The following is a 27,577-nucleotide window of genomic DNA, read 5'->3' on the forward strand; positions in this document are numbered from 1 at the left end:
AGATAACTCAGGTGTTGGATCAGTTACTGTCAGCCAGGTGTTCCTGGATATGGAAGATTCAAGCAGCCTGAAGCATGTGTGATCTACAGTTCCTTTACTTCTGTGTTCTCATCATAGAGAGGGATTAAGTGCTTCAGCATGAATTAAACTTGAACAAATTACTTTGTTAATAATTGTGTATACTAAAAGAGGCAATATTTTCTCATTTTCTCTTGATACTGCATATTATAATCCGATCTGCCATAACGGAGTAGGTCTGTTTCTTTCTAGATCTGTAGGTATAGATTTTCTAGAAGAGTTCATGGTAATAGGTTGTGTCATTTGTGTTGGGTACCAGCTGATATAGTCTAGAGACCCACTTCCTATTCATTCCCTATTCAGTTCAATTCAGCATTGCTTTATTTAGAACCTACCATGGCCTAGAACTGGGCTGAGTACTCAGTTGGATCCAAGAGAAATTTTAAAAACACAGTCCTGTCTTCAGTAGATGTGTAGGCTGAGAGGGATGATGATATTGATATGCTTTAAACAACTAAAACATAAGTGACATAGGCAGAGTGATATGTTCTGTAAAAGATCTGATGAGAGTCTATTATTGGCCATAGTTATTGGGAAAGGTTTCTTTGGTAAATAAAGACTTGTAATGGACTTCTCCTATTTCTTTCCAGGATGTTCTGAGTATATAGAGTGGCTGTCATAAATATTCTGTCTTTGTACATCTTCCCAAAAGAAAGAGAATTATGAGTGTTCTGTGAAAATGATGGGGAACACTGTGAATTTTATTGAGAAATACTGAAGCTTGGTATACTTGTCCTCTTTGTAAAGTAATGTAATTTAACCATGGGAAAGCAATTCTATTATTTTTATGATTCTTTTGTAATTCTTTCACATGATTCAACTCTTTTTCAGGAAACTATTTTAGATTCTGTATCATTAAAGTTATCCTGTTGATTCGTGTCTGGAAGACTGTTGACTGAGACAGAAAGAAATATGCATGACTTAAGCTTAGAGCTTGTAGATGTTTTTTCCTGAATGTTTCAGAGTGTCTACCTGGCCAGTAGTGTTACGAAGGGTATAAATAATTCGTTGTTTACTGTCCTAAGCTCTTCTAAATCATTTAGCTTCCATCGTTTTTAATTTCATGTTTAATTTTGAATTAAATTGTCACATGATTAACCAAGGAGCAGTATTTTATAGCACATATTATGTGGATGAAAATGTTGTACTACTTAACAGCACTAAAGGCTAGATTTAAAAAGGCAAAAAAAAAAAAAGCTGTACTTTTCTAGAATATTGACTTCTCAGTTTTCTTCCTAAAAAAGATACAAAGTAGTAGTATTTACTTGGAGATAATGATGTTTCATGCCTTGTTTGTGTGGGGTTTCTACTGAAATGCATATAGCTTTGTCTTAAAGAAAAATATTTTATTTATTTATTTGAGAGAGAGCATGAGCAGGGGGAGAGGGAGAAGCAGACTCCCTGCTGTGCAGGGACCTCCCCCCACCCAAAGCGGGCTCAGTCCCAGGACCCCAGGACCATGACCTGAGCTAAAGGTAGATGCTTAACTGTTGAGCCATCCAGATGCCCTTAGCTTTCTCTTTTTATTTATAACCTAGCAGAATTACTTTTATAAGTACCAGGCACCAAGTGATGGCGCCATCGGAGCTCCACAAAGAGTTAATGAGTCTTTATTTCATGATATTAATGGCAGATATATGAGCATATTAAAAGTGAGACAATTGCTATGGCATTTCATTCAGTAAATACCTTTTAACTTTGTACTTACTATGATGAGCACCAAGGTATTCTCTGACTTCACCCACTCAATTATAACAGCTTCATAACCATGTCCTCTGATGAATAATAAAGGCCAGAGGGTTGATGGCATTCGTATTTCTTAGCATATTTATTCGAGGTTACACAGAGCCAATTTAGCAGAGAAGAGCCTGATCTGAAATGAGTTTAAGTGTTTATGTCAGTTTATGTTGAAGGCATCATGTTTTTATCACACAGTATGACCGGTCCTTTTGTCTTATTTTGTGTTAGGAATCGGCAGTACTGCCAGGCTGGCACATGAATTAGGGAAAAGAGGAAATGGAGCCAAGCCGCCTCCTTTCCCAAACAGTATTATTTCTGGTCTCAGGGCTACTGAGGGCTGCCAGTGTTTGGGTGGGAAGTTTTTCAGATGTTTGTATCTAATACATCACAGAGACTTAAACAGAAACCTGATCCAAAGTATCATTTTGGTTCAAAGAACATCTTAATGTTCTGATTCAATGGTTTTAGAAAATAGATCATCTTTACTTAGTGACGTCCTCTCCCCAAATCTTTCAAGTCAAGCTGCAGTCATGTTCTTCTGTGGAAAGGTTGCAGTTTGACTGGAAAACGTGTTGCCTGTCATTCTGCTCTCTTAGCCATCTTTCCCAGGGTTACTTGGATAGGACTTTAATGGAGACTATATTCCTGATTCTTTTTGGTTCTCTTTTTACCAAATTGTCATACTTTACAGATGCACATTCCAGCACTATTTTCATTTCTAAGTGTCACTTAACTAAATTCATAGTAGCTTATTAAAGTATTAGTTAAGATATTTAATATTAATAATAGTTTTTTCAATAACATGAAGATTTGTACTATTTGTTGTCTTGAATACATCTAAGGTTTTTCTCTACAAACTGTCAAGGATCAGTAAGTAAATTACTCTGCCATAATTTGAGTTCTAAAGTCAGGAATCAGGAGTGTAGGGACTACCCAGGATGCTGGCCAAGAATTAACCACAGGAGAGAAATAGAATCCAACTGGAGGATCTGTGGTTTTCTATCAGAACGACAAAATTTGAGATCCAGTTAGGGGAGAAGACTTGGGCCAAAGTTCCAAATCCCAAATAAAACTAGGTTCAGAGGCAAGAATGGAAAGTGGGGGAAAAATGGAAAGAGGACAAAGATGATAGGTTGTTGAAGGCAGGGTACCAGTGATTCCACTGTGGAAACCAGCCTCTGCCGTCATACCGGCTGTGCAGTGACATCTGCTGCCCAGTGCACATGGGAGGCCAGACCCAAAGGGCACAGAAGCTGGGGGAAAGTAGCCAGCTTGGACATTGTCTTCAGGATATTCAAGATGTCAACCAAATGTTACAGTTCGTCCAGACTGAGGTTAGAGCAGATCAAACCTAAAGTCTGTGTTACTTTACTGAAGAACCAGGAGGGCATCTTGCTAACTTGCACATTTCATCAAATAAGAGAAGTGGATGGCACCACCTACCAGGAACAGTAAATGGAGATTAGCATGCAGTAATTCTCTGCCTCCCTCGCCACCTCCAAACCCAGAGTCTGAAAGTGGGTGATGTGTTCTTTAGGGACCAAAGGTTTAATCGTAAAATTATTTTGTCTGTTTCCATTAATACTTTTAGGTATTGTTTAAACTATTTGCATTGCTACCCTATATAAAGAGTGTTCTTCTGTTTGTCCCTCATGATTTTAGGGCTTTGCCACTCTGATCCGAGAATGGCCTGGAGATCTGTACAACAATTCAGTAATTGTGCAAGCAGTTCGGGATCACCTGAAGAAGGATAGTCAGAATAGAACCTTACTCAAAACCCTGGCTGAACTGTGAGTATAATTTAGTGCTTCTTTTTCCAGTTTGACCTACATGAAAGTTTTTCATATTTTAGACCTAGTAGACTCTTCATGGGGAGGACGCAGAGGAGGGAGCCTTTTATACCATTTTCCTATATTCATTCTTGGTAAAGTCCCTTCAGAAATGTCCAGTGAGGGACACCTGGGTGAATCAGTGGTTGAGAGTCTGCCTTTGGCTAGGGTCGTATCCTGTGGTCCTGAGATCGAGTTCCGCATTGGGCTCCCCGCAGGGAGCCTGCTTCTCCCTCTACCTGTATCTCTGCCTCTCACTGTCTCTCATGAATAAAAAATAAAATCTTTAATAAAACAAGAAAAAAAGAAACCTCCAGTAAACAGCTAGCAGGTGAGGAAAACATGTGAGGCTGTATGGTTGTAATGTGGTCTGTTTCCCAGAGAGGAACTCTTGTCAGCCGGACTACGTCCGTAGGGGCAGTGGGTCAGAGAGGGAAGAGAGCCAGGTCTTAGATTGCACCAGAACATTGGTTTTCCCGGAGAGGCTCTGGATTGTCATTCTTGGATCTGCATGTCCATTAATCTTTCAAATCTCAGATTTCCTTCTCTGTAAGTTGTATGTATTCCTTACGGGATGATATCAAGGTTTAAAGGAGAGGTCATAAGTAAGAACTAATTGAGCACTGTGCCTGGCACTGAGGCAGAGCTCAGAAAATGGGAGCTTGGTTAATATTTTTCAAATTTCTTGGGCACTTTCGGTAACCCAGGCTTTCTTCTATATCCCTGGGATGCACTCATGCCCTAGAGGAGCTCTGGGCTTGTGAAAAGAGAAGCCATAACTGCAGGAAATCTCAGGAAGGTGCTTCTTGCTGCAGCCCTGTGTTGGCATTCCCACCACCTCAAGCCACCCCTCCCCCATCTCCTTCTATCTTTTGCCAAGACCAAGAAAGCTTCACCCAACCGGCCTAGAGTTCAGGGCTGTTTGTTACTCTCTGAGTTGAAACACTGACCATTTTCTTCTGGAAACATTGTTCTAGATGTTCCTTGGGTTCTGCAGTACTAACTACTCGTAATTCTTAGTACTACTAATGGACTCACAGTACAATTTAGGTTCAGTTGGTTTTCGGGAGCTGGCTTAGGAATTAATGTGAAAAACAGTGCTTCAACAGAAAAACACATGTCAGCTTTATAAATTCCCCTCACAAATAAGTTTTGGGGATATAATCCATTTGCCAGCTGAACAGTGCTTGTAGAAATTTTAACTGAATTTTTTTTACTAGAATAAGAATTTCCTTCATTTTGGATCATAGTTTCTTAGGTATATGGATTTCTATGAAGAAATTTTGAAAATTTGTATAAAAGAGAATGTTTATTACTTAAGCATTGTCCATTTTCCGAAATTTTGGTGAGGTGAGAGGCAAGGCTGTGAGAAAGAAGTACATACTGGTCACATACAGTTAAATCCCAAGGAATAGTTTTCCAAATAAAGTTGACTTTCTATTTAAACAAAATTTTTCATAATGCAAAATAATGATTTTTACATGCGTACATGTGTGTTTTAATTAGATGTGTTGATGAACTTTAATGTAAAAATTTTGTATTACCAGGTACACCTATGACAAAAACTATGGCAATGCTCTGGAAATATACTTAACATTAAGACACAAGGATGTTTTCCAGTTGATCCACAAACATAATCTTTTCAGTTCTATCAAGGATAAAATTGTTTTATTAATGGATTTTGATTCTGAGGTAATGTGTTTCTTATTTAGTACTGACCCTTTATTTTTACTATTCCAAATTTTTAATAATTAGACATCGATTCAAATGCTGGGGTAGTTAATAAATCACATAGTTGGGCTGTACGCTGATCATATTCAGAATGCTGACCCTCACTAGATGTTTTGAATCCTTTACTTGATGTGGTTATTCTGTAAAAGCAATCAGAATTTGATGTGGAACTTTGAAAGTTGTGTGTGCGAAGTAATTTTTTAGTAAAACAATTCACACAATTCATAGAAACAAAGAAACTGGCCATACACTTTGGCTCATTCACCTCTCTTAATTGTATGTCCCAGGATTAAAATCTTAGGTAGATTTCTATTTTGATCCATTTATTGTAATTTTTACTCATTAGCATTCATAGATTTAGCATGTGGTGTTTTCATTGGTCTCAGACATGTGGAATGTGTTATTTTATTGTATGACAAATTCGAACAGTGGATTGCTTGACTAATGAGGTCACCCAGCCTCCACAGTTCACAGTGGTGTGTGTGTGTGTGTGTGTACATTTTTACAAAGGACAGTGATCGAAGTAAAGAAGTTCATAAAACCCAGTACTTCTTCAGAAAATTGAAAGTTTAAAGAGTAGAACCTGTGAAACTCCAGAGGGATTACTTGGAATTTTTTGTTCTATTTAATTGCATTTAAGGGTATTATGCCCTATATTATGTATATGTGTATAAATGTATACTATATATAGATGTGCTGTAGGTTAGTGTTCATAAAGTTAAACTTAATATAAATAGGAGCTAAATCTACTACTTTTTCCTGAAAGATGCTTTTAGCCCTTTTTTTCATAGTGAATGATTCAAGTCCTTAAGGACTACTGATCTAAAAAGAATTAGTGCAGTTGTGAAGAAGTTCAGGTGCAGAGGTTCTGCTTCTTTGCAAAAGGTGATTAAGAGGATGAAGTGCTTCTATAAAATTTAATTACATTTCCCCATATCCATTCTTGCCTTATGCCTACCTCCCCCCTCCATGCCGTGTGTCTCAAGAGCCTAGTTTGGCTTACGTAGCTATAGAAAAAAGATGAATGAGCTGAAACTGATTGCTGTTCAAGAGTATGAACCAAAGTTAAGGAATCATAGTTTTCTAATTAAAAGATACCTTACGGATAATCTCTTTTAACATCCTCCTGTTTTAGAGGGAAAAAATGGAGTGGATAGCTGGGTAGGAGCAGAGTCAGGAGAGCCAGGATGGCACTCAGCCTGGTGGGCTGTCTACCCAGCACTTGTTGTTACAGACACTGTCTCCTTTGTGTTTTATGAAGTGTTCATAGTAAGGAAGTGTTGCAAGTCCATAAGCTTTATATCATTATGAAACTTCAGGTATCTTATTTTTTTTCTGGCTCTAACCCTCCTCTCCATGGAAGACCAGCTCCTGACATCTGTGAAATCTGTAGAGGGACTCAGTGAAGGTTCAGGTGGCAGCAAGCAAAGTTCATTTTTGTGGTCCAGGAAATAATACGGTCTCCATAACTAGCGAGAGTCATATGAGTACTTGTGGAGATATTGCAGATAACATGGAGGTTAAACTGTGCATAGACAAGCTGTATTTTGTTTGGGGAGTGGTAGCAGAATGCTGTTTGAGTGGCATGCAAAACATAGGCCTCAGACTGGGACACGTCTCAAAACACATTCTTCACAGGTATCTCCCTTAAGGGCAACTATAGAGTAAAGGGACCCTTATGTATGGAAAAAAGGGACAAAAAAAAAAAAAAAGGGACAGCATGTGCAATTCATTGTGTGTGCGCTCTCTTCTCACACAGCAGGTGTCAGTGACTCTGGCTGTTTTTTTTTTTTTTTTTTTTTTTCTTTTTATTCCAGAAAGCTGTTGACATGCTTTTGGACAATGAAGATAAAATTTCAGTGAGTGTCTTTTGTTTTTTATACGTGTTACTAGATGGGAACACCCTTGCCGTAAAGAGGAGAACTGTTTGCCAGATAATCTTGCAGCTATGTTTGTGTCCTCATAAATCAATGTTTACAAACTTCTTTTCTCCTTAGATTAAAAAAGTAGTGGAAGAACTGGAAGATAGACCAGAGTTGCAGCATGTGGTGAGCATAACCACCTTCATTTGCCCTTTTGACTGCACTGTGGGGGCAAGCCACCTTTCAGTTCTGGTGTGGGAGAAGTGGCGTGAGCTCTCTCAGGTCACCCCTCAGCTTGCAAGTTTGACCACCGACAGTATTCCATAACTAGTAAGATGTGGCATGTGCTCTGGCCCTGGCTAAGGACTAATTACAGATCAGATTTTTAACTTGGACTCACCATTGGATTGTGATTGAAAAAAAATTCATCCTATTCATGCTTGTGCCACCAAACTGTGCCTAGGAGTAAGTACCTTGCTTCTGTGTTTAACACTAAATATAGTTACACCATAAATTGCAACACCTCCGAAGGATCCAAGACCAGAGCCTCGTTTTTCTGCCCCTCACCCCTCCCGCTTCTCTCATTTGGTCTTGGAGGTAGTACTGTGAAGGCCTATCATTCTAGACTCCCTTGGGAGGCTAGTTTGATTCCTGCATTGCTGTCACCATGAGAAGAAAGCAGGAGTACATGTTATCTGTGTCCTTTAACAATGATAAAAGAGAAAGTCTCAGGGAAAATAGGTGCCAGTAGGACCACGGGCATCCAGTTCAATGGGGGATCTTGTACCTTTGCCCACCTCTGCACTGCAGAAGGAGGAGGCTCGGGATCGAGTTTTTATTCATCAGTCAGTATTACACAAGAACTTTTAAAGACTCTAGGATCGAAGTGTGAGGTACTCTGTTCCATTTTGTTTTAGTCAGTGGTTGTGCAGAAGCCATTGCTATACCATTTGTGATGGGAAATCTGAAGGAGATGGCCTTACCCAAGCAAGGTGCCACTGTGCCGCCCCGCCCCGGGGACTGAGTGATGAAGCAGTGATTTCTAGCCTGTGGAAAGCATAAGACAGGACTGGTGGCAGGTGTCTGTGTGACAGTGTAATTAGTACAGTGCTGAAATGAGGGCACAGCTCCCACTAACATGGCTCATCTTCCCTGTCAGGCAACGGAATGGCTCTGTAAATTTGCCTTGGCGATGTGACACCTTCCCAACCCTGTTTGTGCCTCTGGGAGGCGGCCCCACGTGTCTGGCTCACACACTGACCCAGTGCCAGTGGATAGGTAGGGCCTCCGTCAGATGCCATGGAAGTGCTGGCCACTCTCTGCCTGTCCTCGCCCCAGGGAGACGTGACCAGTTGATCTGAGGAGCTGTTTATCTGTGTGCATATGGCCTGGTTGACTCATTAGTGGAGGTCAAACTCCAGCAAACCTGTGTACAGCGTCAGCTTCAGGGACACACTATAGTGTTCTCTTCCTCACTTTACGTGATTGGCGTGTTCAGGTCTTTCTGCCTCTGGTACTTTATGGGGTGTTCGTTTACATTTAACATTAAGTACACATTGGACATCGATTTCTAACTGATGCATAATATATTGAAAGACTTAATCTTGCCTCTGAGTAGAAAGTGAATGACTCACTTTCTTTGAGGTCCATTGACTTTTTCAGATAGCTAGGGAAAGGACTCAGTTTTGAAAATTGGTTCAGAACACCTGTATTCGTCTTGATTTTTTACCTTCGATGTCCCCAGTATAGGCAACGTTTCATTGCAGACACAGAGCTCAATGAGACTTAACAGAGAGCAGATGCAGAGTGTATGAAAATTAATTTAGCACTTACTGCTTGAGTTTTTAAGAACATGCTCTTGTCTCACTATACCCCTTTTATGTAAAAGACAAGCGAGAATTTTTAGGATTCAGGAAGGCCACTAATCAAGCATTTATTTCTGAAATGATGTGGATGATGGTGAGGATATTAGCAGCTACCATTAACATGTCTCTGGTGCTCAGTAAATGCCAGGCGTATCAATGTAGATCTGAGAGTTTTACAAATGGCAACGCAACCAATCCTCACAATGACCCAGTGAGATTTTGGAAGATAAACTCAGTCACAAAAAGGTTAGTGACTTGTTCAGGTCAGGTGGCTGGTAAGTAGTGGAGCCAGGTCCCTCGAGGCCATTCTAGAGAGAGTGTCAGATTGTCCTGGCTCTCCGTGGAGGCTGGTAGGACTGAACGCAGCAATGTTAAACAGGTATTGCTTTTCATATTTTTATATTCATGGTCTGTTCCTTTGTTCTTTTTAGTATCTGCATAAGCTTTTCAAGAGAGACCATCATAAGGGGCAGCGCTACCATGAAAAACAGATTAGCCTTTATGCTGAATATGATCGACCAAACTTACTTCCCTTTCTCCGAGATAGTACCCATTGCCCACTTGAAAAGGTAAGTCACAGACTTGTCTCACATACTTCCAGTGAAAAAGTTGTCCTTGTTGGTAAGCTGTCGATCATTCTAGTCTTCCTATCACTCATCCATCCCTGTTCAGGGGAAGTGACTGCTGCTGTCAAGGCAGTAGGTTTTTCTGGGGCATTCCGATGAAAATTGGAGGTACTGTTGGCTAAGATTTTGTTGAGGAGCTAAAGCATTTCTGGGTCAGGTTTAATTAAAGGTTTAATCCAGGGTGTAGAACTCTAGATTCTAGCACAGGGAGGTGGATAAAGTCATTTTATTCAACCATCAAGCAAAAATAGTGTCAGGACTCTGAGTCAGTTTAACAGGGTCAGAGTGGGGCCTAAGATCAAGCTGAGTGAGTGACCCAGGCTATCCCAAGCCAGAAGCGGTTGCTCCAGACTCAGGGTCAGTGACTTAGGGTCCTGCACCCCATCTGCTCTCCACATCCATATCATATATTTCTATATTTCTTTATCACACTATGTTCCATTTCTCTATTGTACTAAGTTTTGTTATAATTGTAAAAAGTTACTAGTCTCTTTCCCACTGTCCTGTATATTCTTAAGGGACAAGAAGTCTGTCCCACTCATTTTGGTAAACCCAGCAGCCATGGCACTGTATTAGACACTTATTAAATGTTTGTTGCATCGTGAGTGAGTGAGTGAATGAATCAGTTTTAGGAGCCTGCTGTTGGAACACAGTTGAAACTTCACACATACATACCAGGAAATGGGCAATCTACCCATTTAGCCAATATAGCCACCAGTGTTGTTTACCATGGTTTTTCATACGGTTGGAAAGCTATCTAACATCTGCGGGTATCTTACTAAATTCAGATGGCCAGATAACAAGTACTTTTTAGTCAGCTGTATGTATCAACAAAACAAAAAAATGTATTTGACCCATTAGAGATAGGCATTAAGTTGATAGAGGGACACCTGGGTGGCTCACTCTGTTGAGCATCTGATTCTCACTTTCAGCTCAGGTCCTGCTCTGGTAGTTGTTGGATTGAACCCCAGTGGGGCTCTGTGCTCAGTGCAGACTCTGCTTCAGGTTCTCTCTCCCTGTCTCTCCCCCTCTGCCACTACCCCCTCATGCTCTCCCGCACGCTCTCTCTCAAATAAAATCTTTAAAAAGTTGATAACATGCTGTTTATATGCACTGACAACTTTTATATTTGCCTCTTCAGCCATGTTGATAAATGAATTGGATTTATTATGAACCAGTTTTAGCTGAGTGGCTTTTCAAAATCTTCAGTTAATGAAAAAATATCTTACCTCCATAATAATTTATGAAAAACTTTAACATTTTAAATTTGGAGCCTAAAACATTTTCTCAAGAGTAGATTTGGAAATTTATCATCTTGTTCTAAAAATAAAAGCAAATGTTTCCCTCTTCTCACTACAGAATCTATAATCTAGGGGGATAATGTGAGAATGTCATTCTTTGAACCATGCCCCTTCATTTATATCTCACTCTTTGAGGAAATATCATTTGTTTTCAAGAGTCCAGAGCTGTCTGTGATTGACTCCTCCAACAGAGCCCCACACCCGTGATCAGCAGCCACCCAGGGCTCCTTCTCATTCACTAAACTCGGGTGCAGAGGTGCCACCCAGATTCCAGAATGTTTGTGCTTCTCACACACTTCCAATCCATCTGCTTTACATTTTCCAGTCTCACAGTGCTCAACAGAAGACACTCTATTTTACCTAAAAGGGGAGCATCAGAAAATCGCAACTGACACGTGGCATTCCTAGTATCTAGAACTTGCTTAGAGCATTGTAGAGACCTTTTAGAATTTTTCTGAGAAGAACCAGTTCACACGTAAAAGAACTCAACAAAAGCATAGTGAAACCAATTAGAGTTTAAGTTATCTCATGTTTTCCCCTGAAAGAGAATTTTGAATAAAATGAATTAGAGCTGGTAATGGTAGAAGCGTGCCATTAAAAATAAGTCAGTAATCTACCTTTCTTAGAACTTTCTAGACAAGCTTTCATGTTACAGATCGTTGAGATATCTTTGTAAGAGATTATCTCTCATCAGGATCCATTGTGTATACCCATCTCTATGTTTGTAAAAAAAAATATCTATCATTATCCTTGCTTGGGGACATAAAGCCATGTTAAAGAAGATATTCTGGACTTTATTAACTCATAAAAGATCTCATTCCTTTTCCCTAGAAATAAGAACTTTATATACATTTAATCATCTTAGAGTTAATTCCTTTATGCATACTGAAACTCTGGAAAAAGCTAACAATTCATAAAAAGCAAAGTAGATTTGTCCCCCTTAAATGCATGGCAGGCATGATAAATGAATAAAAGTCATGAGTACAGTTTTTGTTTTGTCTAAAGAGAGACTCAGAAAATTTGGTATCGTTTTCTACTAAATGTAAAGTTAAGAGCTTAAAATTTTAATGCACTCACCAAAAAAAAAATCTTTATTTCAGAAGAGTGTATAGAGTCCTATAGATGTTTTGGTGGTAATTTGGTGTTTGTTTTATTTTAAATGGGAAGTGTTTAGGGTTTCATTATTCGGAGCCTGTTGAGCACCACCACCACCACCACCCTTGTTGATAATTCACTTCGGGCAGCATAGCAGTACTGTCTTCCTCTGATTGTCTGCCTTTGTGAGGATTTGGGTAATTGTTGAGAGGAGGGGTGACTTCAAGTAACAGCTGGTTGAAATCTTCAAGAATCCCAGTCAAACTTAGTTTGTATTGATTGAAATCCCACAATCCATAATATTTGGCCAACAACTTTGTGGAGACCCTGATATCACATCAGAAGCCTTTAAGAAAGTGATGTTCCCAAGGTGGCAGTATTTATCAAAGACCAGAGTTCAGGATTGAAAATCACCACAACTCATAAATCCCAAAATTAACCATAAGCTTTTATGAAATTGTTCCTTCTAAAGGAGATACAGAGGTGGTAGGAATTTATAACACTGACAGCAGTTTAAAAAGACAGTAAAAGTCCTTTGTTTTTGTTGTGCTTTATAACGTGAGCTGTGCTTTCATGTACCTTCTTTTTATTTAATCTCTACAAAAGCGCAGGTAGGTGGATAAAGTCATTTTATTCACAACAAGCTGAGTCTTAAGGAATTGAAAGAAACAACCCAGAGTCTAGAGCTAATAAGTCAGAGAGCCGAGACTTAGAACCTGGATCCCTTAAGTCAGGTCCCCTCTTCTTTCCATGGTTGTGAGGAATCATTTCTCAAGTTTTAAAAATTAATTAAAGAGTCAGTTAAGTATCTGACTCTTGGTGTGAGTTCAGGTCATGATCTCAGGGTCATGAGATCAAGCCCCTTGTTGGCTCCCCACTCACCAGGGAATCTACTTGAGATTCCCTCCCTCTGCCCCATTGCCGGCTCTTGCACACACACTTTCCTTCTCTCTTCCTCTCTCTCTCTCTCCAAAATAAATAAATCTTAAAAAAAAAAAAAAAGATACTCCTTAGTATTGTAAGAATCATGAAAGTCATCAGTTTTTAAACTGTTAACCCTCCCTTTCTCCAGTAATTTCCAGGTGTGGTCATCAGGTGGTAGTTTACATTTGTGAGCCTCATTTGCCTTATGCCTAGAATAGTTAAAAGCAGAATATCAGCTTTGCAGCTTTGAGAATTTATACCTGAATTTATGATTTCCCTCATATCTAATGGCATTTACAACATGGCAGTATTTATGAATTTGCACGAATAAAGCCAGGAGATGGAAGGTTTACAGATTCCCATTAATGCCATATAAAGATTGGATAAACGATGGCTTGGTCAGGGCTGGGTAGAAATCCTTATTTAATTTATAGTTGATAAGGTACTGGTTAGTCAGCCCCAAATTTCTAACTCTTCCCTTTGCCTTTATACTGAATCAGGAAAAGGAATATTAAAATATTACTTTTGTATAGCTTTTTACTCAGTGTATGTCATTATTCTGTCTTTTCATTTTTACTTTTACTATGATTCTCCCTTTCCATGTGTGTGTCTGTGTCTTCTTCCTCTTGGCTTTAAAAATCTTACTTTCCCTACTCTTTCCTCTAGAGGGAGCACGGTAGCCCAGGAACATTCAAGAATTTGGGGAAACAGTTTTATGCTTCACTTGTGTCAAAAATAGAAAAATTCTATGTACCAGAAATTTTTTTTTTTACATTTTACTCAAAATTTCTAGAGATTTCTAGAATCTCTGCTTTCTCATATATAAGAAAATAATTTCAGATACTGTTAGAAACTAGTCATAAAACATTTAAAAATCTGTGAAATTCAAGTTTCAGGGACTCAGATTATCTTTGACCTTAGCATTACACATCTGCTTGCATTCCAGACCCTCCTTGACTTCAGATTTGCCTTTAAATATTTCTTCTCACAGGACTTGTCATTTTTTATGATAATCTAACAGAGCTTCCAGCAGCACTACCCCCTAGAATGTTGTGCAGTGATGAAAATGTGCTGACATGTGGCAATGAAATAGTTGAAGAGTGTCTAGTAAAAAAAAAAAAAAAAAAAAAGAGTGTCTAGTGAGGAACTGAATCGTTAAATTTAAATGGCCTCATATAGCAAATGCCTACTGTCTTAGCTCAGGTGAGCCTGTAGACTACAGAGTCTATGTGGCTTGAGACAAGCATGTTCACAAACGTTCAAGAAAAGGGGGGATGGTTTTGTTGAAAACTTCAGAATGGTACTTTAAGGTGTCAGTAAATTTCCAAGTACAAAATTGGTTTATAGATACTCATCCTTATTCACACTTTCTCTGAACAGTCTACCTATCCACGTGTATTACATTTTCTTGTTTATCTGTGCACACGCAGTCTCACTCAGCCATAAACTGTCCATCTGTATCTCTAGCACCTCACGTGAATCAGGGCACTCGGTTGGTTTCTCAACAACTTTTTGTTGGAATGGTCCCAGGTCCTCTGAACTTCTTATTTTTTGCTGTTTCCTTTCACTACTTCTCTCATGAGTATCCTGTCTCTGCCCTAGTATCATTCCAGAAGGATAGGGAGTTGGTAAGAAAGTTCCATTGATTTATGAGCATGACAGTATAGAGATAAGGCAAATCATATTTTTAATCAAAACTAATGAAGATTTTTCTAAGCGTTAGGATTAGATTCAGCTATGAGTCATAAAAATCCCAAAATAATAATGGCTTCAGTAGAGTAGCAGTTTAGTTCTCTGGCACATGGATATCCTGGTGGCATGGCCCTGCTGATGGCAGCGTGCCACACAGTCGGAGACCTGGCTCTTTTCTCTCATTCCCTCACCTTGTATGACCTTCACCTGGTGCTGTAAGATAGTATTACCCATATTTCCAAGAGCAGATGGGGTGAAAGGACTAAAAATAAGAAAACAAAAGTTGATTCACATTGCTTCTTAGAGAATATTGCCAGAAACTGCTATGTTTCCTCCCTGCGGGGACATCAGTCATACGACTCTCCCATGGCTGAGGAGGCTTGGACATTGTTGTTTAAATTCTGGGCAGTGGGAACCCTGGGTGGCGCAGCGGTTTAGCGCCTGCCTTTGGCCCAGGGCGCGATCCTAGAGACCGGGGATCGAATCCCACGTCGGGCATGGAGCCTGCTTCTCCCTCTGCCTGTGTCTCAGCCTCTCTTTCTCTCTCTCGACTATCATAAATAAATAAAAATAAAATAAAACAAAAATAAAAAAAATAATAAATTCTGGGCAGTCACACAACCCACCTAAAATCTTATTACTGTCTACCCTCTACAATGGGTAGAGGATATTGGGGGGCAGCTTGGCTACCTCTGCCACATAATAGTGTTTCCCCTTCATTGTGACCTTCCAGTCTTCCTACCTCCCCATTTAAATGCTTTGTGTATTTCAGACTCCCCTCATTTCACTGTAATTCTAAAGTAGGATGTTCTTTCCATTTTTATGTTTGGTTCAGAGTCCTCCCCACCCCGCCATGCCCTGAGCCCCCAGCATTGATTTCTATGACCAGCATTTTTTCCTCCCTTTTAGCTGTTACTCTCCAACCAGAGACACACACTTAAATATATATATTCTACATAGAAATTTTGAGTCAAAAATTAAATGTCCAAACCAGCTCCTTTATTTCCCAAGAAAAGTCATTGAACTGAAAGAGCTGGTGAGCTTCTGCTGTTCTTTTTTCCCCTTTGGTTCTTGTTTTTAAACAACCCAGTGATCTTCCTCCTGAAACCTTTCCTGCCTGCCCATCTATTTAAGAAAATATTTATTGCACACCACAAGTAGCCAGGCACTGTGCGGGGCACAGGGCTTGAGTCATGTGGTCCCAAGGGTGGAGGGTGGGGAGTGAGGACTGCATTACAGGCAGAAGGGCCACAGTGGAGGGATGAGCCGGGTGTGAGAGAGGTGTTGCTGCCCGAAAAGGCAGGGCAGGTCATGGATATATCGTAGGCCACTGAGAAGATTCTCGGCTGTCAGAGCAGAGCACCAAGGTGGAGCAGTTACATAGCTGGGGTGGGAGATGAGGTTTCTTGGTGATTGCATACTCGTCATGCCACACCCAGTTCAAATGCCACCTCTTCTGTGAAGCTTTTTACAAGAGGGCCACACTGGGGCTCATTCCCCTGTCTTAGCACAGGGTCCTCTATTCATGCTTCCCCTGGTCATGGGATTGGGTGGTATTGCATCTCTGTGAGCCTCCCTGGAGCCTGTGCTCCCTTGGGTGGCTGCATGCTGCTTCCACATGTTCCCCTCCACCCCTTCTCCTCTGTCATCTATATACTGTCATCTCTGCATCTCCATCCCACCTGACCCTCCAGTGTCCAGCAGAATGGATGGTAAATGTGTACCAGTTCATTTGGAATTACTCAGTTATTAATAAACAGTCACCTGTGGAATCCCTCGTTTCTTTACTTGATCTTCTCCTTTCTGATCCTTCTTGATGGTCAGATATGTTCCCCCCTGCCCCAACTTTTGACGGATCATTGAGCAGAATTTTTTCCTAAACCCTGTGAGCTGGCAATAGAAATATTCGGTCTGTCTTTGTGTATTTACCCATCAGAGCTGTGCTCTGTGGAGTCCTGGAAACATGCAGCGGTGACTAGCAAAGCCTTCCTGGAGCTTACACTCCAGTGGGGGGAACAGGGAGCTTGAAGCAGCGACTGGGAATTAGGTGCGGAGCAGTGCTGTGAAGAAACCTAAAAGAGCCTTGAGTGAAAACTTGGTGGGAAAGGCCTTCTTTAGCACCTGGCTTTCTGCTTTTGCTCATGTAGTGTTCTGAGTTGCCTCATATATGTTGTTGGTTAAATTGTGCTCAGTCCTGCACTTATCTGAGAGGCGAATGAGGGCAATCACCAGCAAAACCTAGGATTTGTGTTTTGTTTGCTTATTCTGTTTTGTTTTTAAAGCAAGGCAATGGAAACATCCTTTTAAACTTGTATGTCTAAGTGAATCTATTAATACTTATTCTTGTCTGGTAGCCCACAGTAATGTTCTTACCCTGCTTTATTTGAAGGCTCTTGAGATCTGTCAACAGAGAAACTTCGTAGAAGAGACCGTTTATCTTCTTAGTAAGTAGCTTTACTTTTGGTCCCTGTAAGCTGAGAAACACTGTGGTAACATCATGTACGTTGTCTAAGAGTGGACATGGATTTTAGACCAAAGTCACACAATGCGTAGAGCTAGTCTCTATAAAAATTTAATGCATACAAGGACGTCTGGGTGGCTCAGTGGTTGAGCGTCTGCCTTTGACTCAGGGCGTGGTCTCAGGGTCCTGGGATTGAGTCCCACATTGGGCTCCCTGCAGAAGCCTGCTTCTCCCTCTGCCTGTGTCTCTGCTTCTCTCTCTCTCTCTGCCTCTCATGAATAAATAATAAAATCTTAAAAAAAAAAAAATAAAGAATCTAACTTATACAAAAGGATTCACAGCTCAGTAGAGAAAGAAGCATTATTTAAGAAACGCTATCTACATAACACCTGAGTATTGCACAATAAGCCTGTATCGGCTCACACCTCAAAAATGAATTGTAGAAGGGTTAATTTGTTCTTTTTTTTTTTTTTTAGCCTCTTTTACCATCATCTTGGTAGAAAATAATGTTCACTGTCAGTAATCACACCTTGAGTAAATGGAGAAAATGCAATGAATATGAAAGTTTTGGAGAGAGGAAAACTTTTTAGTATCATCCAGCTCTCCATTGTTCCCAGGCCTCTGGCACTGCCTCCATATATGTCAGACTTACTTTCACATTCCTCCAAAATGAACCACTTGCATACAAGCAGTGTAGATGCCTGAAGAATTCATAAGTAAGCTCTGTGCAGATATTTGTAGCATAAACGTGGAGTTCAAACTTTAGGTGTTTTTCCAGCATCACTTCCCAGAAAATATGCCAGTGGAGTCCATTTTTGTCATAATGTCATATTGTCTTTGTAGACAAGCAAGTAGGGAACTTATAAAAGGAGACAATCTCCTTTTTTAAAGTTGTAAAAATTTTAAAATCCTATGTACATTTTAAAAATTAACCAATTTTAAGTCCTAAAAAATGGGAATAATATTTGAAGGAAAAACAAAATGTTATAGAAGGTATAACAAATTGGATATCATTTTATTTGCAGGCCAGCAGTTATCATTGATAATGGCTGCTCAGAATGAGAAGGATTCAATTGCTGCCCCTCCTATGAGTAAAGCTTTCTACATATCCTGTATTAAAAACTCCTGGAAACTGCTAAAGCCATTAAAATGCCAGTAGGTCAATAAGCAAAGCATATAGAGATTATTGACCTAATAGAAGCATAGTTGGTAAATGCTTTCATTTCCCAACTATAAGGGTTATTGGAAGGCTTTCCCCCAAATCTGGAAGAGAAGGAAATGAGGTAGCCCTCTGATAGTTGAGTTTGTGTTTGGCACAAAGTGTATCAAAAGACCAAATCCAGAGCTACCTAAAGAGACAGATGGCTCCAAGGCCTTTAAAAGTCTGAACTAGGATCCCTGGGTGGCTCAGTGGTTGAGCGCCTGCCTTCAGCTCAGAGTGTGATCCTGGAGTCCTGGGATCGAGTCCTGCATTGGGCTCCCTGCATGGAGCCTGCTTCTCCCTCTGTCTGTGTCTCTGCCTCTCTCTCTGTCTCTCATGAATAAATAAATAAAATCTTTAAAAATAAAAAAAATAAAAGTCTGAACTATAAGTCTTAACTGTATCTGGGTATGAAGATGTCCAAAAGAAGTATCGATCTGACAGAGGGAAGTAGGAATCTGAGGGACCTGGGTTCAGATTCCAGAGCTGCCAGTTAGTAGCTGTATGATCTTGGCAGGTTACTAATGTTTCTGTATCCTCTTCCATGAAGTAGAAATAATAGTAGAACGTACCTTGTTGGATTATAGTAATTATTAAATGATGTAATTTATGTGAAGCACTTAAATGAGTATATACAGCACAAAGGAAACACCCAGTAAATAGGAGGTAATTGTTTCCGTATGTTAAAAATAGTAAATGCTAATGTCACATAAGAAAATATGCTAAAAAAAATTTTTTTTAAAATATGCTTTTGTCTTAACTTTCAAGACAGAAGAAGATACATAAACAAGAGATATGTTGATTCTTCAAAAAAGTTTTATTAAAACATCCTAAATGTCGGGTGCCTGGGGGTGGCTCAGTTGAGCATCTGCCTTTGGCTCAGATCATGATGGATCGACAACTGCATCAGGCTCCCTGCTCAGTGAGGAGTCTCCTTCTCCCTCTCCCTCTGCTGCTCCTCCTGCTGTGCTCTATCTCTCTCAAATACATACAGAGAGACAGACATACGTACATACATACAAAAAATATTTTAATATTAAAAAGCATTGTAAATGAAGTATTTCTCACATCTTTGCTAGGCCGAATGGGTAATAGCCGAAGTGCCCTGAAGATGATCATGGAGGAATTACATGATGTTGATAAAGCAATTGAATTTGCCAAGGAGCAAGATGATGGAGAACTCTGGGAAGATCTGATTTTATATTCCATCGACAAACCACGTAAGCAGAAAAGCCATCTGTGATCAGACCTGTTTTCTCTCAGTACATTCAGTTATGTCTAGAGTAAGAACTATCTCAAGACACATTGGGTGAAAAATATGGTGAAGTATCCATAATAAAAATAGGCTTGGTACATTATAACGATGTCTAGTACTCCTTCTGTGCAGAGAAGCCTGGAGCCTCATCACTCTGCATTACCTGAATGTGTAAGCAAACAGGTAGTTTGCCTGATGTTATTTGTTCACTGTGTCCCTATGAAGCGTGTTCCTCCATACTGTACCCGGATTGAATAAATGTGATATGACTTCATTTTTTTTTTTTTTTTTCAGTTTGAATACAGGGGCATTTGTTTTGAAAATATAAAGCCCTAACCAGTCTCTTTTTAGGGCAGCCTTGAACTGTCACTAGACACTGACCATCTTTGGACATCTGTTGCCCTGACAGTACCTAGTCTCTGTCCTGTCCTGCCCCACTTCCTCAGTGCAGCACCAGGAGTATGTGTGTGTGCGCGCGTGCGCAGTGCCTCTGTGTGACTGTCTCCATCAGGTCTCCCGGTTTGGAAAGAAATATACAGGCACCTCTCAGTAACCTGACCCTTTTGTGAAGATCTAGAAATGATTCAGAAACTGGTGGTAGTGATTTAAAGTTGGCCCCCTTCCCACCATTTTTTAGTAAGAAGGCTTATCTGTTTCAGGATTTTCAGGTTTTAGAAACTGCTCTTATGCTTGTATTTTCATAAGAGATACAAGAGGATAATGTGATTCAAGTCAAATTCAGATGTAGATGGTCACAGGCATGTGCATCTTTGAGAATCTAGGTCAGCGTGATAAAGTTGTAACTCACAGATGTCCAAGGAAGCAGGGTGAGCGAAATGGAACACATATGACCTGGGCCTGCAGTCTGCCCTGCTGGTGAATTTGGGCTTTTAGCTTGCTAGTTTTGTGGCCTGAATGAATTAGTTAACCACCCCATTTGCTTTACCTGCAAAAGGGACGAATAACATTTGTACCTTGCAGAATATTGAAGAAAAGTGTGTGACCGCTGAGCCGTAGTGTAAATTCTCTAGAAATGTTAATTGTATCCCTTTGCCACTACCAGCTGTGTTCCAGTAATCACCTCTTCTCCATCTCCTTGTAACTCATGGAGCTCCTCCTATACATCATGAAGTAAAAGGAAAGTTAGTTTTTGAGACTTCAGAAATCCAAATGGTTTTAACACTTACCTTAAAAAAAAAAGTAATTTTTTATTTGCATCCCTTTTGGCCTAAAACTGCCTTGTGTGCCTTGCCAACATGCTAATTGTTGTGCTGGTATTCTGCAGCATTTATTACTGGCTTGTTGAACAACATTGGCACGCATGTGGACCCAATCCTACTGATTCACCGTATTAAGGAAGGGATGGAGATTCCCAATTTGAGAGATTCCTTGGTGAAGATTCTGCAAGACTACAATTTACAAGTAAGTATCCTTTCTGGGACAAGTCAGCATGGGGAGTGAGCTGAGTTGACTTTGGATTTTTGGATCTAGGGTTATTTTAGATAACAAAGAATTCAGTTGGATAGATACGTTTTATGTAGGCCCAGGTATTTGGGAAGCTCATGAAGTAGGGAAAATCTCAGCCTTTAAGGAAGCCATCCAATTGTTTAACCATCCCCAAATTTTCTCTCCTTGATGAGCAGGCATTTTTACATTTATGTGGTAGATATGGTATGGTTTTGGGAAGGGTAAGGGGTAGTTAGAGTGGCTGCTAGACCCCTCAAGCCACTTTTAAGTAGAATGAGTATTGTGTCCATTGGGGGGAATAAAAAGGTTTTCAAATAATTTGATAGTTTCCTAGAAGCTACTCAGTAATCCATTGCCTGAAACATGTTTAAATACATGATTTTATTTAACTTTTTGTCTGTTTTCTACACTAGCACAACTTTGTTATCTGTAATAAATCAGAATTTGGGATAAAAGCAATGGAATCCATTATTTTCATATAAACAATTAATATGTTAATTTCAAAGCATCCTAATCTTTTCTTTAAAAGAACCCTCACAATTACTATTTTTCAAGGTGCTGGTAGCTTTGTAGAACTTGAAACTGTTTAAGGCACATTAACAATTGGGACTGTTCTTTCTCTTCTTCACTTGAAAATTAGTTTTTATTATAATAAGGAGGCAAATTGCTTTCCTAGAAACGTAAAGATTTTGCAGGTAGAGCCAGAACATGACATTGTAGGGAGAGAAGTGGTTAGCAGGTTCAGTAGAGAGAGGAGCATCGTGGTGAGGGCTTGTGGGGCCCCCCAGCCACGGTGAGGGTGCAGCATGGGGTGGGACTCAGGTAAGAGGCAGGGGAACAGGACCAGAAGTTGAGGAAGATTGGTGGCATTAAGAAGAGAAGGAAGAGAAAAAAAAAAAAATTAAAAAAAAAAAAAAAAAAAGAGAAGGAAGAGATGAAAAGAAATGACAGAGCTGAGGGAATAAGAATGTCAGGCCTGGGAGTGGGATGTTATTACATTAAAATTTCCTTGTGAACTTTTTCAGGAAGCAGGGTGAAGGTCAGGGTCATTGGCATGGAATCAGTCCAGGAATTGTAAGGGCAGTGAATCATCCCCACAGGCATCGAGGGACGGGGCGGGAGGGCAGCAGCTGGGCTCCAGCATTCTCCATGAACCAAGAGGCAAGACACATGAGCACTGGGGCTGTATTGCTGGTAGTTCAGCTTAGAGGAGGAGAGGTTTTCCTGCCTGCAGGATGGAGGAGAACAAGAGCCTTCCTCAGGAGGCTAATGGGGAGTCGGGGTCCTGGGAGAGAATCTGTTCTGCAGAAAGCTTCAAGATACACAGGTGTTTATTTTACAGAGGAATTGGGAGGTTTGCAGACAGCCCAGGGAAACATTCTGGGAGGGAGGAGAGAGTAGGAGAGGAGTGGGTGAATAGACAAGCGGAGCAGCAGGGGGGACCTTGCAATTTGGACAGTGCCCGAGGGCTGCAGGAATGTGGTCCAGGTGGGGAATATGTCACCATTTCCCAGGTGGGAACCGGGCGTTGGGGAAAGTGGTTTCCATGTTGGACCTAAAGCCCTGTCTCTGGGTATGCCAGGACTTGCATGGAGTTTCAAATCCAGATGTATTGAGAAGTCATTTAGGGGTAGTGTCTCTGAGCATCTCTTCACCAGGGGAGGTGACAAAATGATCACTCCTCTGTCCTCCTGCTTAGCAGTGCATGAAGCTTAGCCTCAAGCTTAGAGGTTGAAAATATGCCTTATTTTTACCCCAGCCTCTACAAGGCCTTCAGAAACACCTAATAAATCCCTCTTACGAGGCTCTTAATCCAGAGAACCAAGCTCATGGGCACCATTGGGTTTTACTGCTCATTCATTTTTCATGAATAAATTTGCATAGTTCCGAGTCAACCGGGAATAAAAATAAACTATTAGATGCAAAATGAATTCCGTATAAAAAATCATCTACCAAAACAGTTGTTAAGCCAGTATTTTATCCTCTTTGTTATATTTTTAAATGTACTGAGAGCTTTTCCTTAGGAGGTGTAAGTATGCAGTAAGTATGATGTGTGGAGGAACTAGGAGTGACTTAGCCAGTGGATCCCAATAACTGACCAGGGAATGGCTTCTGGGACGAGGAGAGGGACCCTTGGGGAAGGTGGCTGAATCTGTAAGAACTGCACCACCATCTCCGCTGTGGCTCAGACATCAAGTTGGAAGGGCTCCTGCTTCTTTCTTACATATGAAGAAAGAGTTTGGAAGTTTTTTCTATGGAAAAGGCTACTATTGCATTAATGACTTTTTTTTTTTTTAAGATTTTATTTATTTATTCATAAAAGACACAGAGAAAGAGGCAGAGGGAGAAGCAGGCTCCATGCAGGAAGCCTGATGTGGGACTCGATCCCAGGACTCCAGGACTGCTCAACCGCTAGCTACCCAGGCATCCCCATTAATGACCATTTATTTTCTTTCTCTGGGCCACTTGTTAAGAGATCGCCATAAAAATAATTTATAGAGCATTTTGAAGTGTCTAGAAAAGTTTTACATACCTGTTTTTGACTCTCTAGTTTCTTTTGTTTGTTCCATAAAAGTATAGTTTATTTGCACACATTCTCACAGAATAAAAATGGCTAGCCCTGTTAATCCCAAAAATTGGGGGGAGGGGAATTTTAGAGATTCACAGTTTTTTGTTTGTTTTGTTTTGTTTAAGATTTTACTTATTTATTCATGAGAGACACAGAGGGAGAGGCAGAGACAGGCAGAGGGAGAAGCAGGCTCCATGCAGGGAGGCTAATGCGGGACTTAATCCCAGATCCCCGGATCACGACCTGAGCCAAAGGCAGGTGCCCAACGTTGAGCCACCCAGGCGTTCGAGATTCACGAATTTGTAAGAACCTGGAGCCTCCTCTGCTGGGATGGGGCAGTGGGGAAGGGCCCCGGGGGCTCTTGTAAACCTTTCAGCAAACCTGAGGATCTGAGGTCAGGTGTCAGGGAAAGAAAGGGCTTCTTGGGACCTCTTGCTCATCTGCCTTGGGGATATCTCAGCAGATTTACAATGAAGCATGCTGCCCTGGGAAACCTATTTGGGCCACTGAGAATGTGTCCGGGAGCTCGCTCACTAGCTAATTGGAAACAGAAGGCAAGAAAAATGGGAAAAAACTTTAAAATGAGTATCACTCCTTGTTTTAAAATCTTGTTTTCTAAAATGCAACAACTTTCTTCAACTGAAGTTCAGTATGAGGTGTGTTAGAGGTCTGTGATGTCGTTAAAAAGAAGGAAGACACATCCTCAGCCGTGATTGCAGTGTTGAAGTTCTACAGTTTACTTCGTCATAGATATACGTCATATGTGTTTATACCTTGTTACACTGTTAGTGTAATTACTCAGCAACTGTTAGACGCTTCATGAAGTCAGTGAGATAAAAGTAGCCCTTATTGTCCTTTATAAACTTGAAATGTTTCTAGGCCGGATTTCAAGGACAGAATAGCTTTTATTTTGATATGAAATTATTTGCAAAACAGTATGGCATAAATGATATTTCAATGTTGACATTAAGCTAACAACAGTTTCCAAATTATTTTTATGCTGTAAACTTATTTTTATACTTTATATTTTTAAAATATTTTTATTTATAAAGTTAGCATTCATGTCTTTTTTTTTTTTTTTTTTTTTTTTAATGTTCCTCAGGAATTCCAACATCTATGTTCTCACTGCCTTTTTTGACTGTCATTTCATCACAGAGCAGTCACTAGGACCTGTCATCTCTGTTTGCCAGATGGGAAGACTGTCTCAAAGTGGTTTTATTTACACTTTGCCAGTGTGGGATGGTGATGAATTGGGCTTGACCCCACATCCTCTGACTACATCTTGGGTAGACCACCAGTTGTTCCGTGGCACTCTGGAGATGCATTCATGGTCCTGGCATGTTATGACAACAGACGAGTACACGGGGTTGAACAAGCAGTCTATTTGAAGAGCAGTGGGCACGGTGTTTGCAGAGCTGGAGTCCAGTCCTGGCTTTCCCAGCAACAAGACTGGTGACCTTTGGGAGGGCACCTCATCTTCCTGGATCTCAGTTTTCCCATTAGATTAAATGAGTGTTTGTCAAGCGTGGCTCCACATCAGAATTATCTAAATTCTTTAAAAAATTACTTAGTTTCAGGTGCCACCCCAGATCTGCTGGATTAGAATCTCTGAGGGAGGACTAGGGGGTCATGTCCTTCAACCATCTTGAGATTTCTTAGGCTCAGCCTGGCACACGTATGTGCATTGACATTCAACCTTGAGGAACCTCAAGATTTGGTAATCTCTAAAGTATCTTCTGTGTCTCACGTTCTTATGCCTTTCTGCTGTGCCACAGTTTTGTATTATTCCTCATCTCTCTCTACTTTGAGATCCAGAGATAAATTAAGAGGAATAGTGACTTTTTTCTTACCTACCTATTTTGGGACTCACATGGGTTTCTTTTCATTCACAGTACATAAGCTCTTAATTTCTTCTAAGAGATATTTTTAAATGTATATAGATCCCTGAGATAAACTTTTAAAATGGACTTTTTCCTTTCAGATTGTTTTTATTTGGCCTCATAACAGCTTTTAGGTGACCTAAGTGGCCCGTGACAACCAGCTCTGGCTTCTTTAATCAGTCTGGCATATGTATACTTTGTGCTGTTGTTATCTGCAGATAGGATTGTATTTGTAATATTGGTTTTGAACTTCAACATGAGACCTTTGAGCCTTCCTATCTTTTCCTTATTTCTCTGCAGTTCATCATGTTTGATGATAATCCCAACAAAAAGAAAAGTTTTTCCAATTAGAATTCAGATCCCATAGCATCATAGCCTATATGCTGGGTGAGGAATGAGGTAAATGGTTTCCCAGGCTACCTCTTGTATCATACTGGGGCTTGTAAACCCAGGTAACTATGTGTCATTTTGCAATTCTAATGAGAAGCACTGCAGTATGAACAAGGCAATGTCAGCAAGAAGTTCAACATTCAAAGAATCTTTTAAAATAAAAAATTCAAAAACTCTGTAATTTTTATGGCATTTTTCCCACAGCAGCTGTTTCTAATAAGCCATAGTAACTTCACTGATGTACAGTTCTTTTATTGCGTTATAGAATATCTATGAGTCCAGTGCTTTTTCCTTTTCATTGGGATGATTATCAATGATGATGAACTACAAAGAAATAAGGAAAAAGACGGAGAATCTAAAGTCTCATGTTGGTTTTCAACAGCTATTTTATAAATAGATACTTAAATTTATGATACAACAAGGTATGCTTATAACAGATTGCTTATAGACCCTCCTAGTGGCGGTCTTGAAAATAATGAGGATAAAGGTAATGCTGAAAAGCCTTGAACTATGGAGAAAACAGTGTAATAACAAGAAAACAAGAGTTGCTGAGAAGAATGTGTGGGAAGAAAAAAATTTTAAAAAGTCCCATAAGAAAAATGAACCTCTGAAAGATAATATTGTACTTGCCTTGCAATGCCCACAAGTACTTTTTAAGATGAAGGCTTGATGCCATTATGAAGTTGAGGAAAGACAAGACCAGTGGTTTACTTACCTTGGTGAAATTCTAATAGGAGATAGAAATTCTAATTTGAGATTTAGATTACACAGAAGAATGAAAAATGATATGACAATCTTAATATTTCCAAGAACTGGAAAACACTAGATCAATCTCAAAGGCATTATTAACAAGTCCATTTAAAACACAGACATGAAAGAAAAAAAATAGGTCCTGTAAGGAAAAGTAGAACAATATGAACAGAAAATAAGAATATTCGAAAAGTAACCCAATAGAACTCTTTGAAACTATGTGTGTATTCACTTAAACTGTCAATTCAGTGCAAGGTCAGTAGCAGATTGGACGCAGCAGAAGGGGAGAATTAACTGGAAGATCTGATGAAATTGTTCAGTAGGCAGCACAGAGTAATTAAGAGATAGAAGATACAAGAGTGGCTCACAGAGACATGGAGGTTAGACTGCACATGTCCTCAACCACTTCTTGTGGAGAAGAGAATCAGAAGATTAACAGGAAAACAAAGTTGATCAAGAAAATAGAAGATATATATATGTAATATATATATCAGGAACAAACAAGGGGGACATAACTAGAGATGCAGACAAGATTTAAAAAATAAGTAAATGCTACAATTTTGGCATATTTGAACACTCAAATAGTTGTCAAAGAAAATACAAATTACCAACTTTAAAGAGCAAGTAGACCTATAGTCATTAAATCAGTAGTCAGAACATAAAGCTACAATAAAAGTATCTCCAGAATCTGGATGTCAGCTCTGGGTTTTTGTTTTGTTTTTAATATTCACCTTGACTGGGGAAAAGGCCCCTGGGCTACATTCACCCACAACCCATGCTTTCTGGGATTTGAGAAGAGCATGTGTTAGTGTAGATGCCTGGGAATAGCACATTCCAGGTGTATTCCCTGACTCCCCTTCT

The 27,577-nt window shown here is 40.0% G+C and overlaps 1 protein-coding gene across 3 annotated transcripts in view; it reads left to right on the forward strand.

Annotated features, from left to right (window-relative positions):
- Positions 1–27,577, forward strand: part of VPS41 (VPS41 subunit of HOPS complex) — a 173,266-nt gene that overhangs the window by 141,255 nt on the left and 4,434 nt on the right. For 2 of the 3 annotated variants that reach the window (XM_025449198.3, XM_049096283.1), the window contains 8 exons: positions 3,481–3,608; positions 5,195–5,339; positions 7,196–7,237; positions 7,376–7,426; positions 9,537–9,674; positions 17,133–17,187; positions 19,485–19,625; positions 20,946–21,082. In XM_025449198.3, coding sequence (XP_025304983.1) covers positions 3,481–3,608; positions 5,195–5,339; positions 7,196–7,237; positions 7,376–7,426; positions 9,537–9,674; positions 17,133–17,187; positions 19,485–19,625; positions 20,946–21,082 — 837 coding nt within the window. The remainder of the gene's footprint in view (positions 1–3,480; positions 3,609–5,194; positions 5,340–7,195; positions 7,238–7,375; positions 7,427–9,536; positions 9,675–17,132; positions 17,188–19,484; positions 19,626–20,945; positions 21,083–27,577) is intronic. The other variant, XM_025449199.3, reaches the window with a different exon arrangement.

Source organism: Canis lupus, chromosome 18, assembly GCF_003254725.2.
Source record: "Canis lupus dingo isolate Sandy chromosome 18, ASM325472v2, whole genome shotgun sequence".
Classification (NCBI taxonomy): domain Eukaryota; kingdom Metazoa; phylum Chordata; class Mammalia; order Carnivora; family Canidae; genus Canis; species Canis lupus.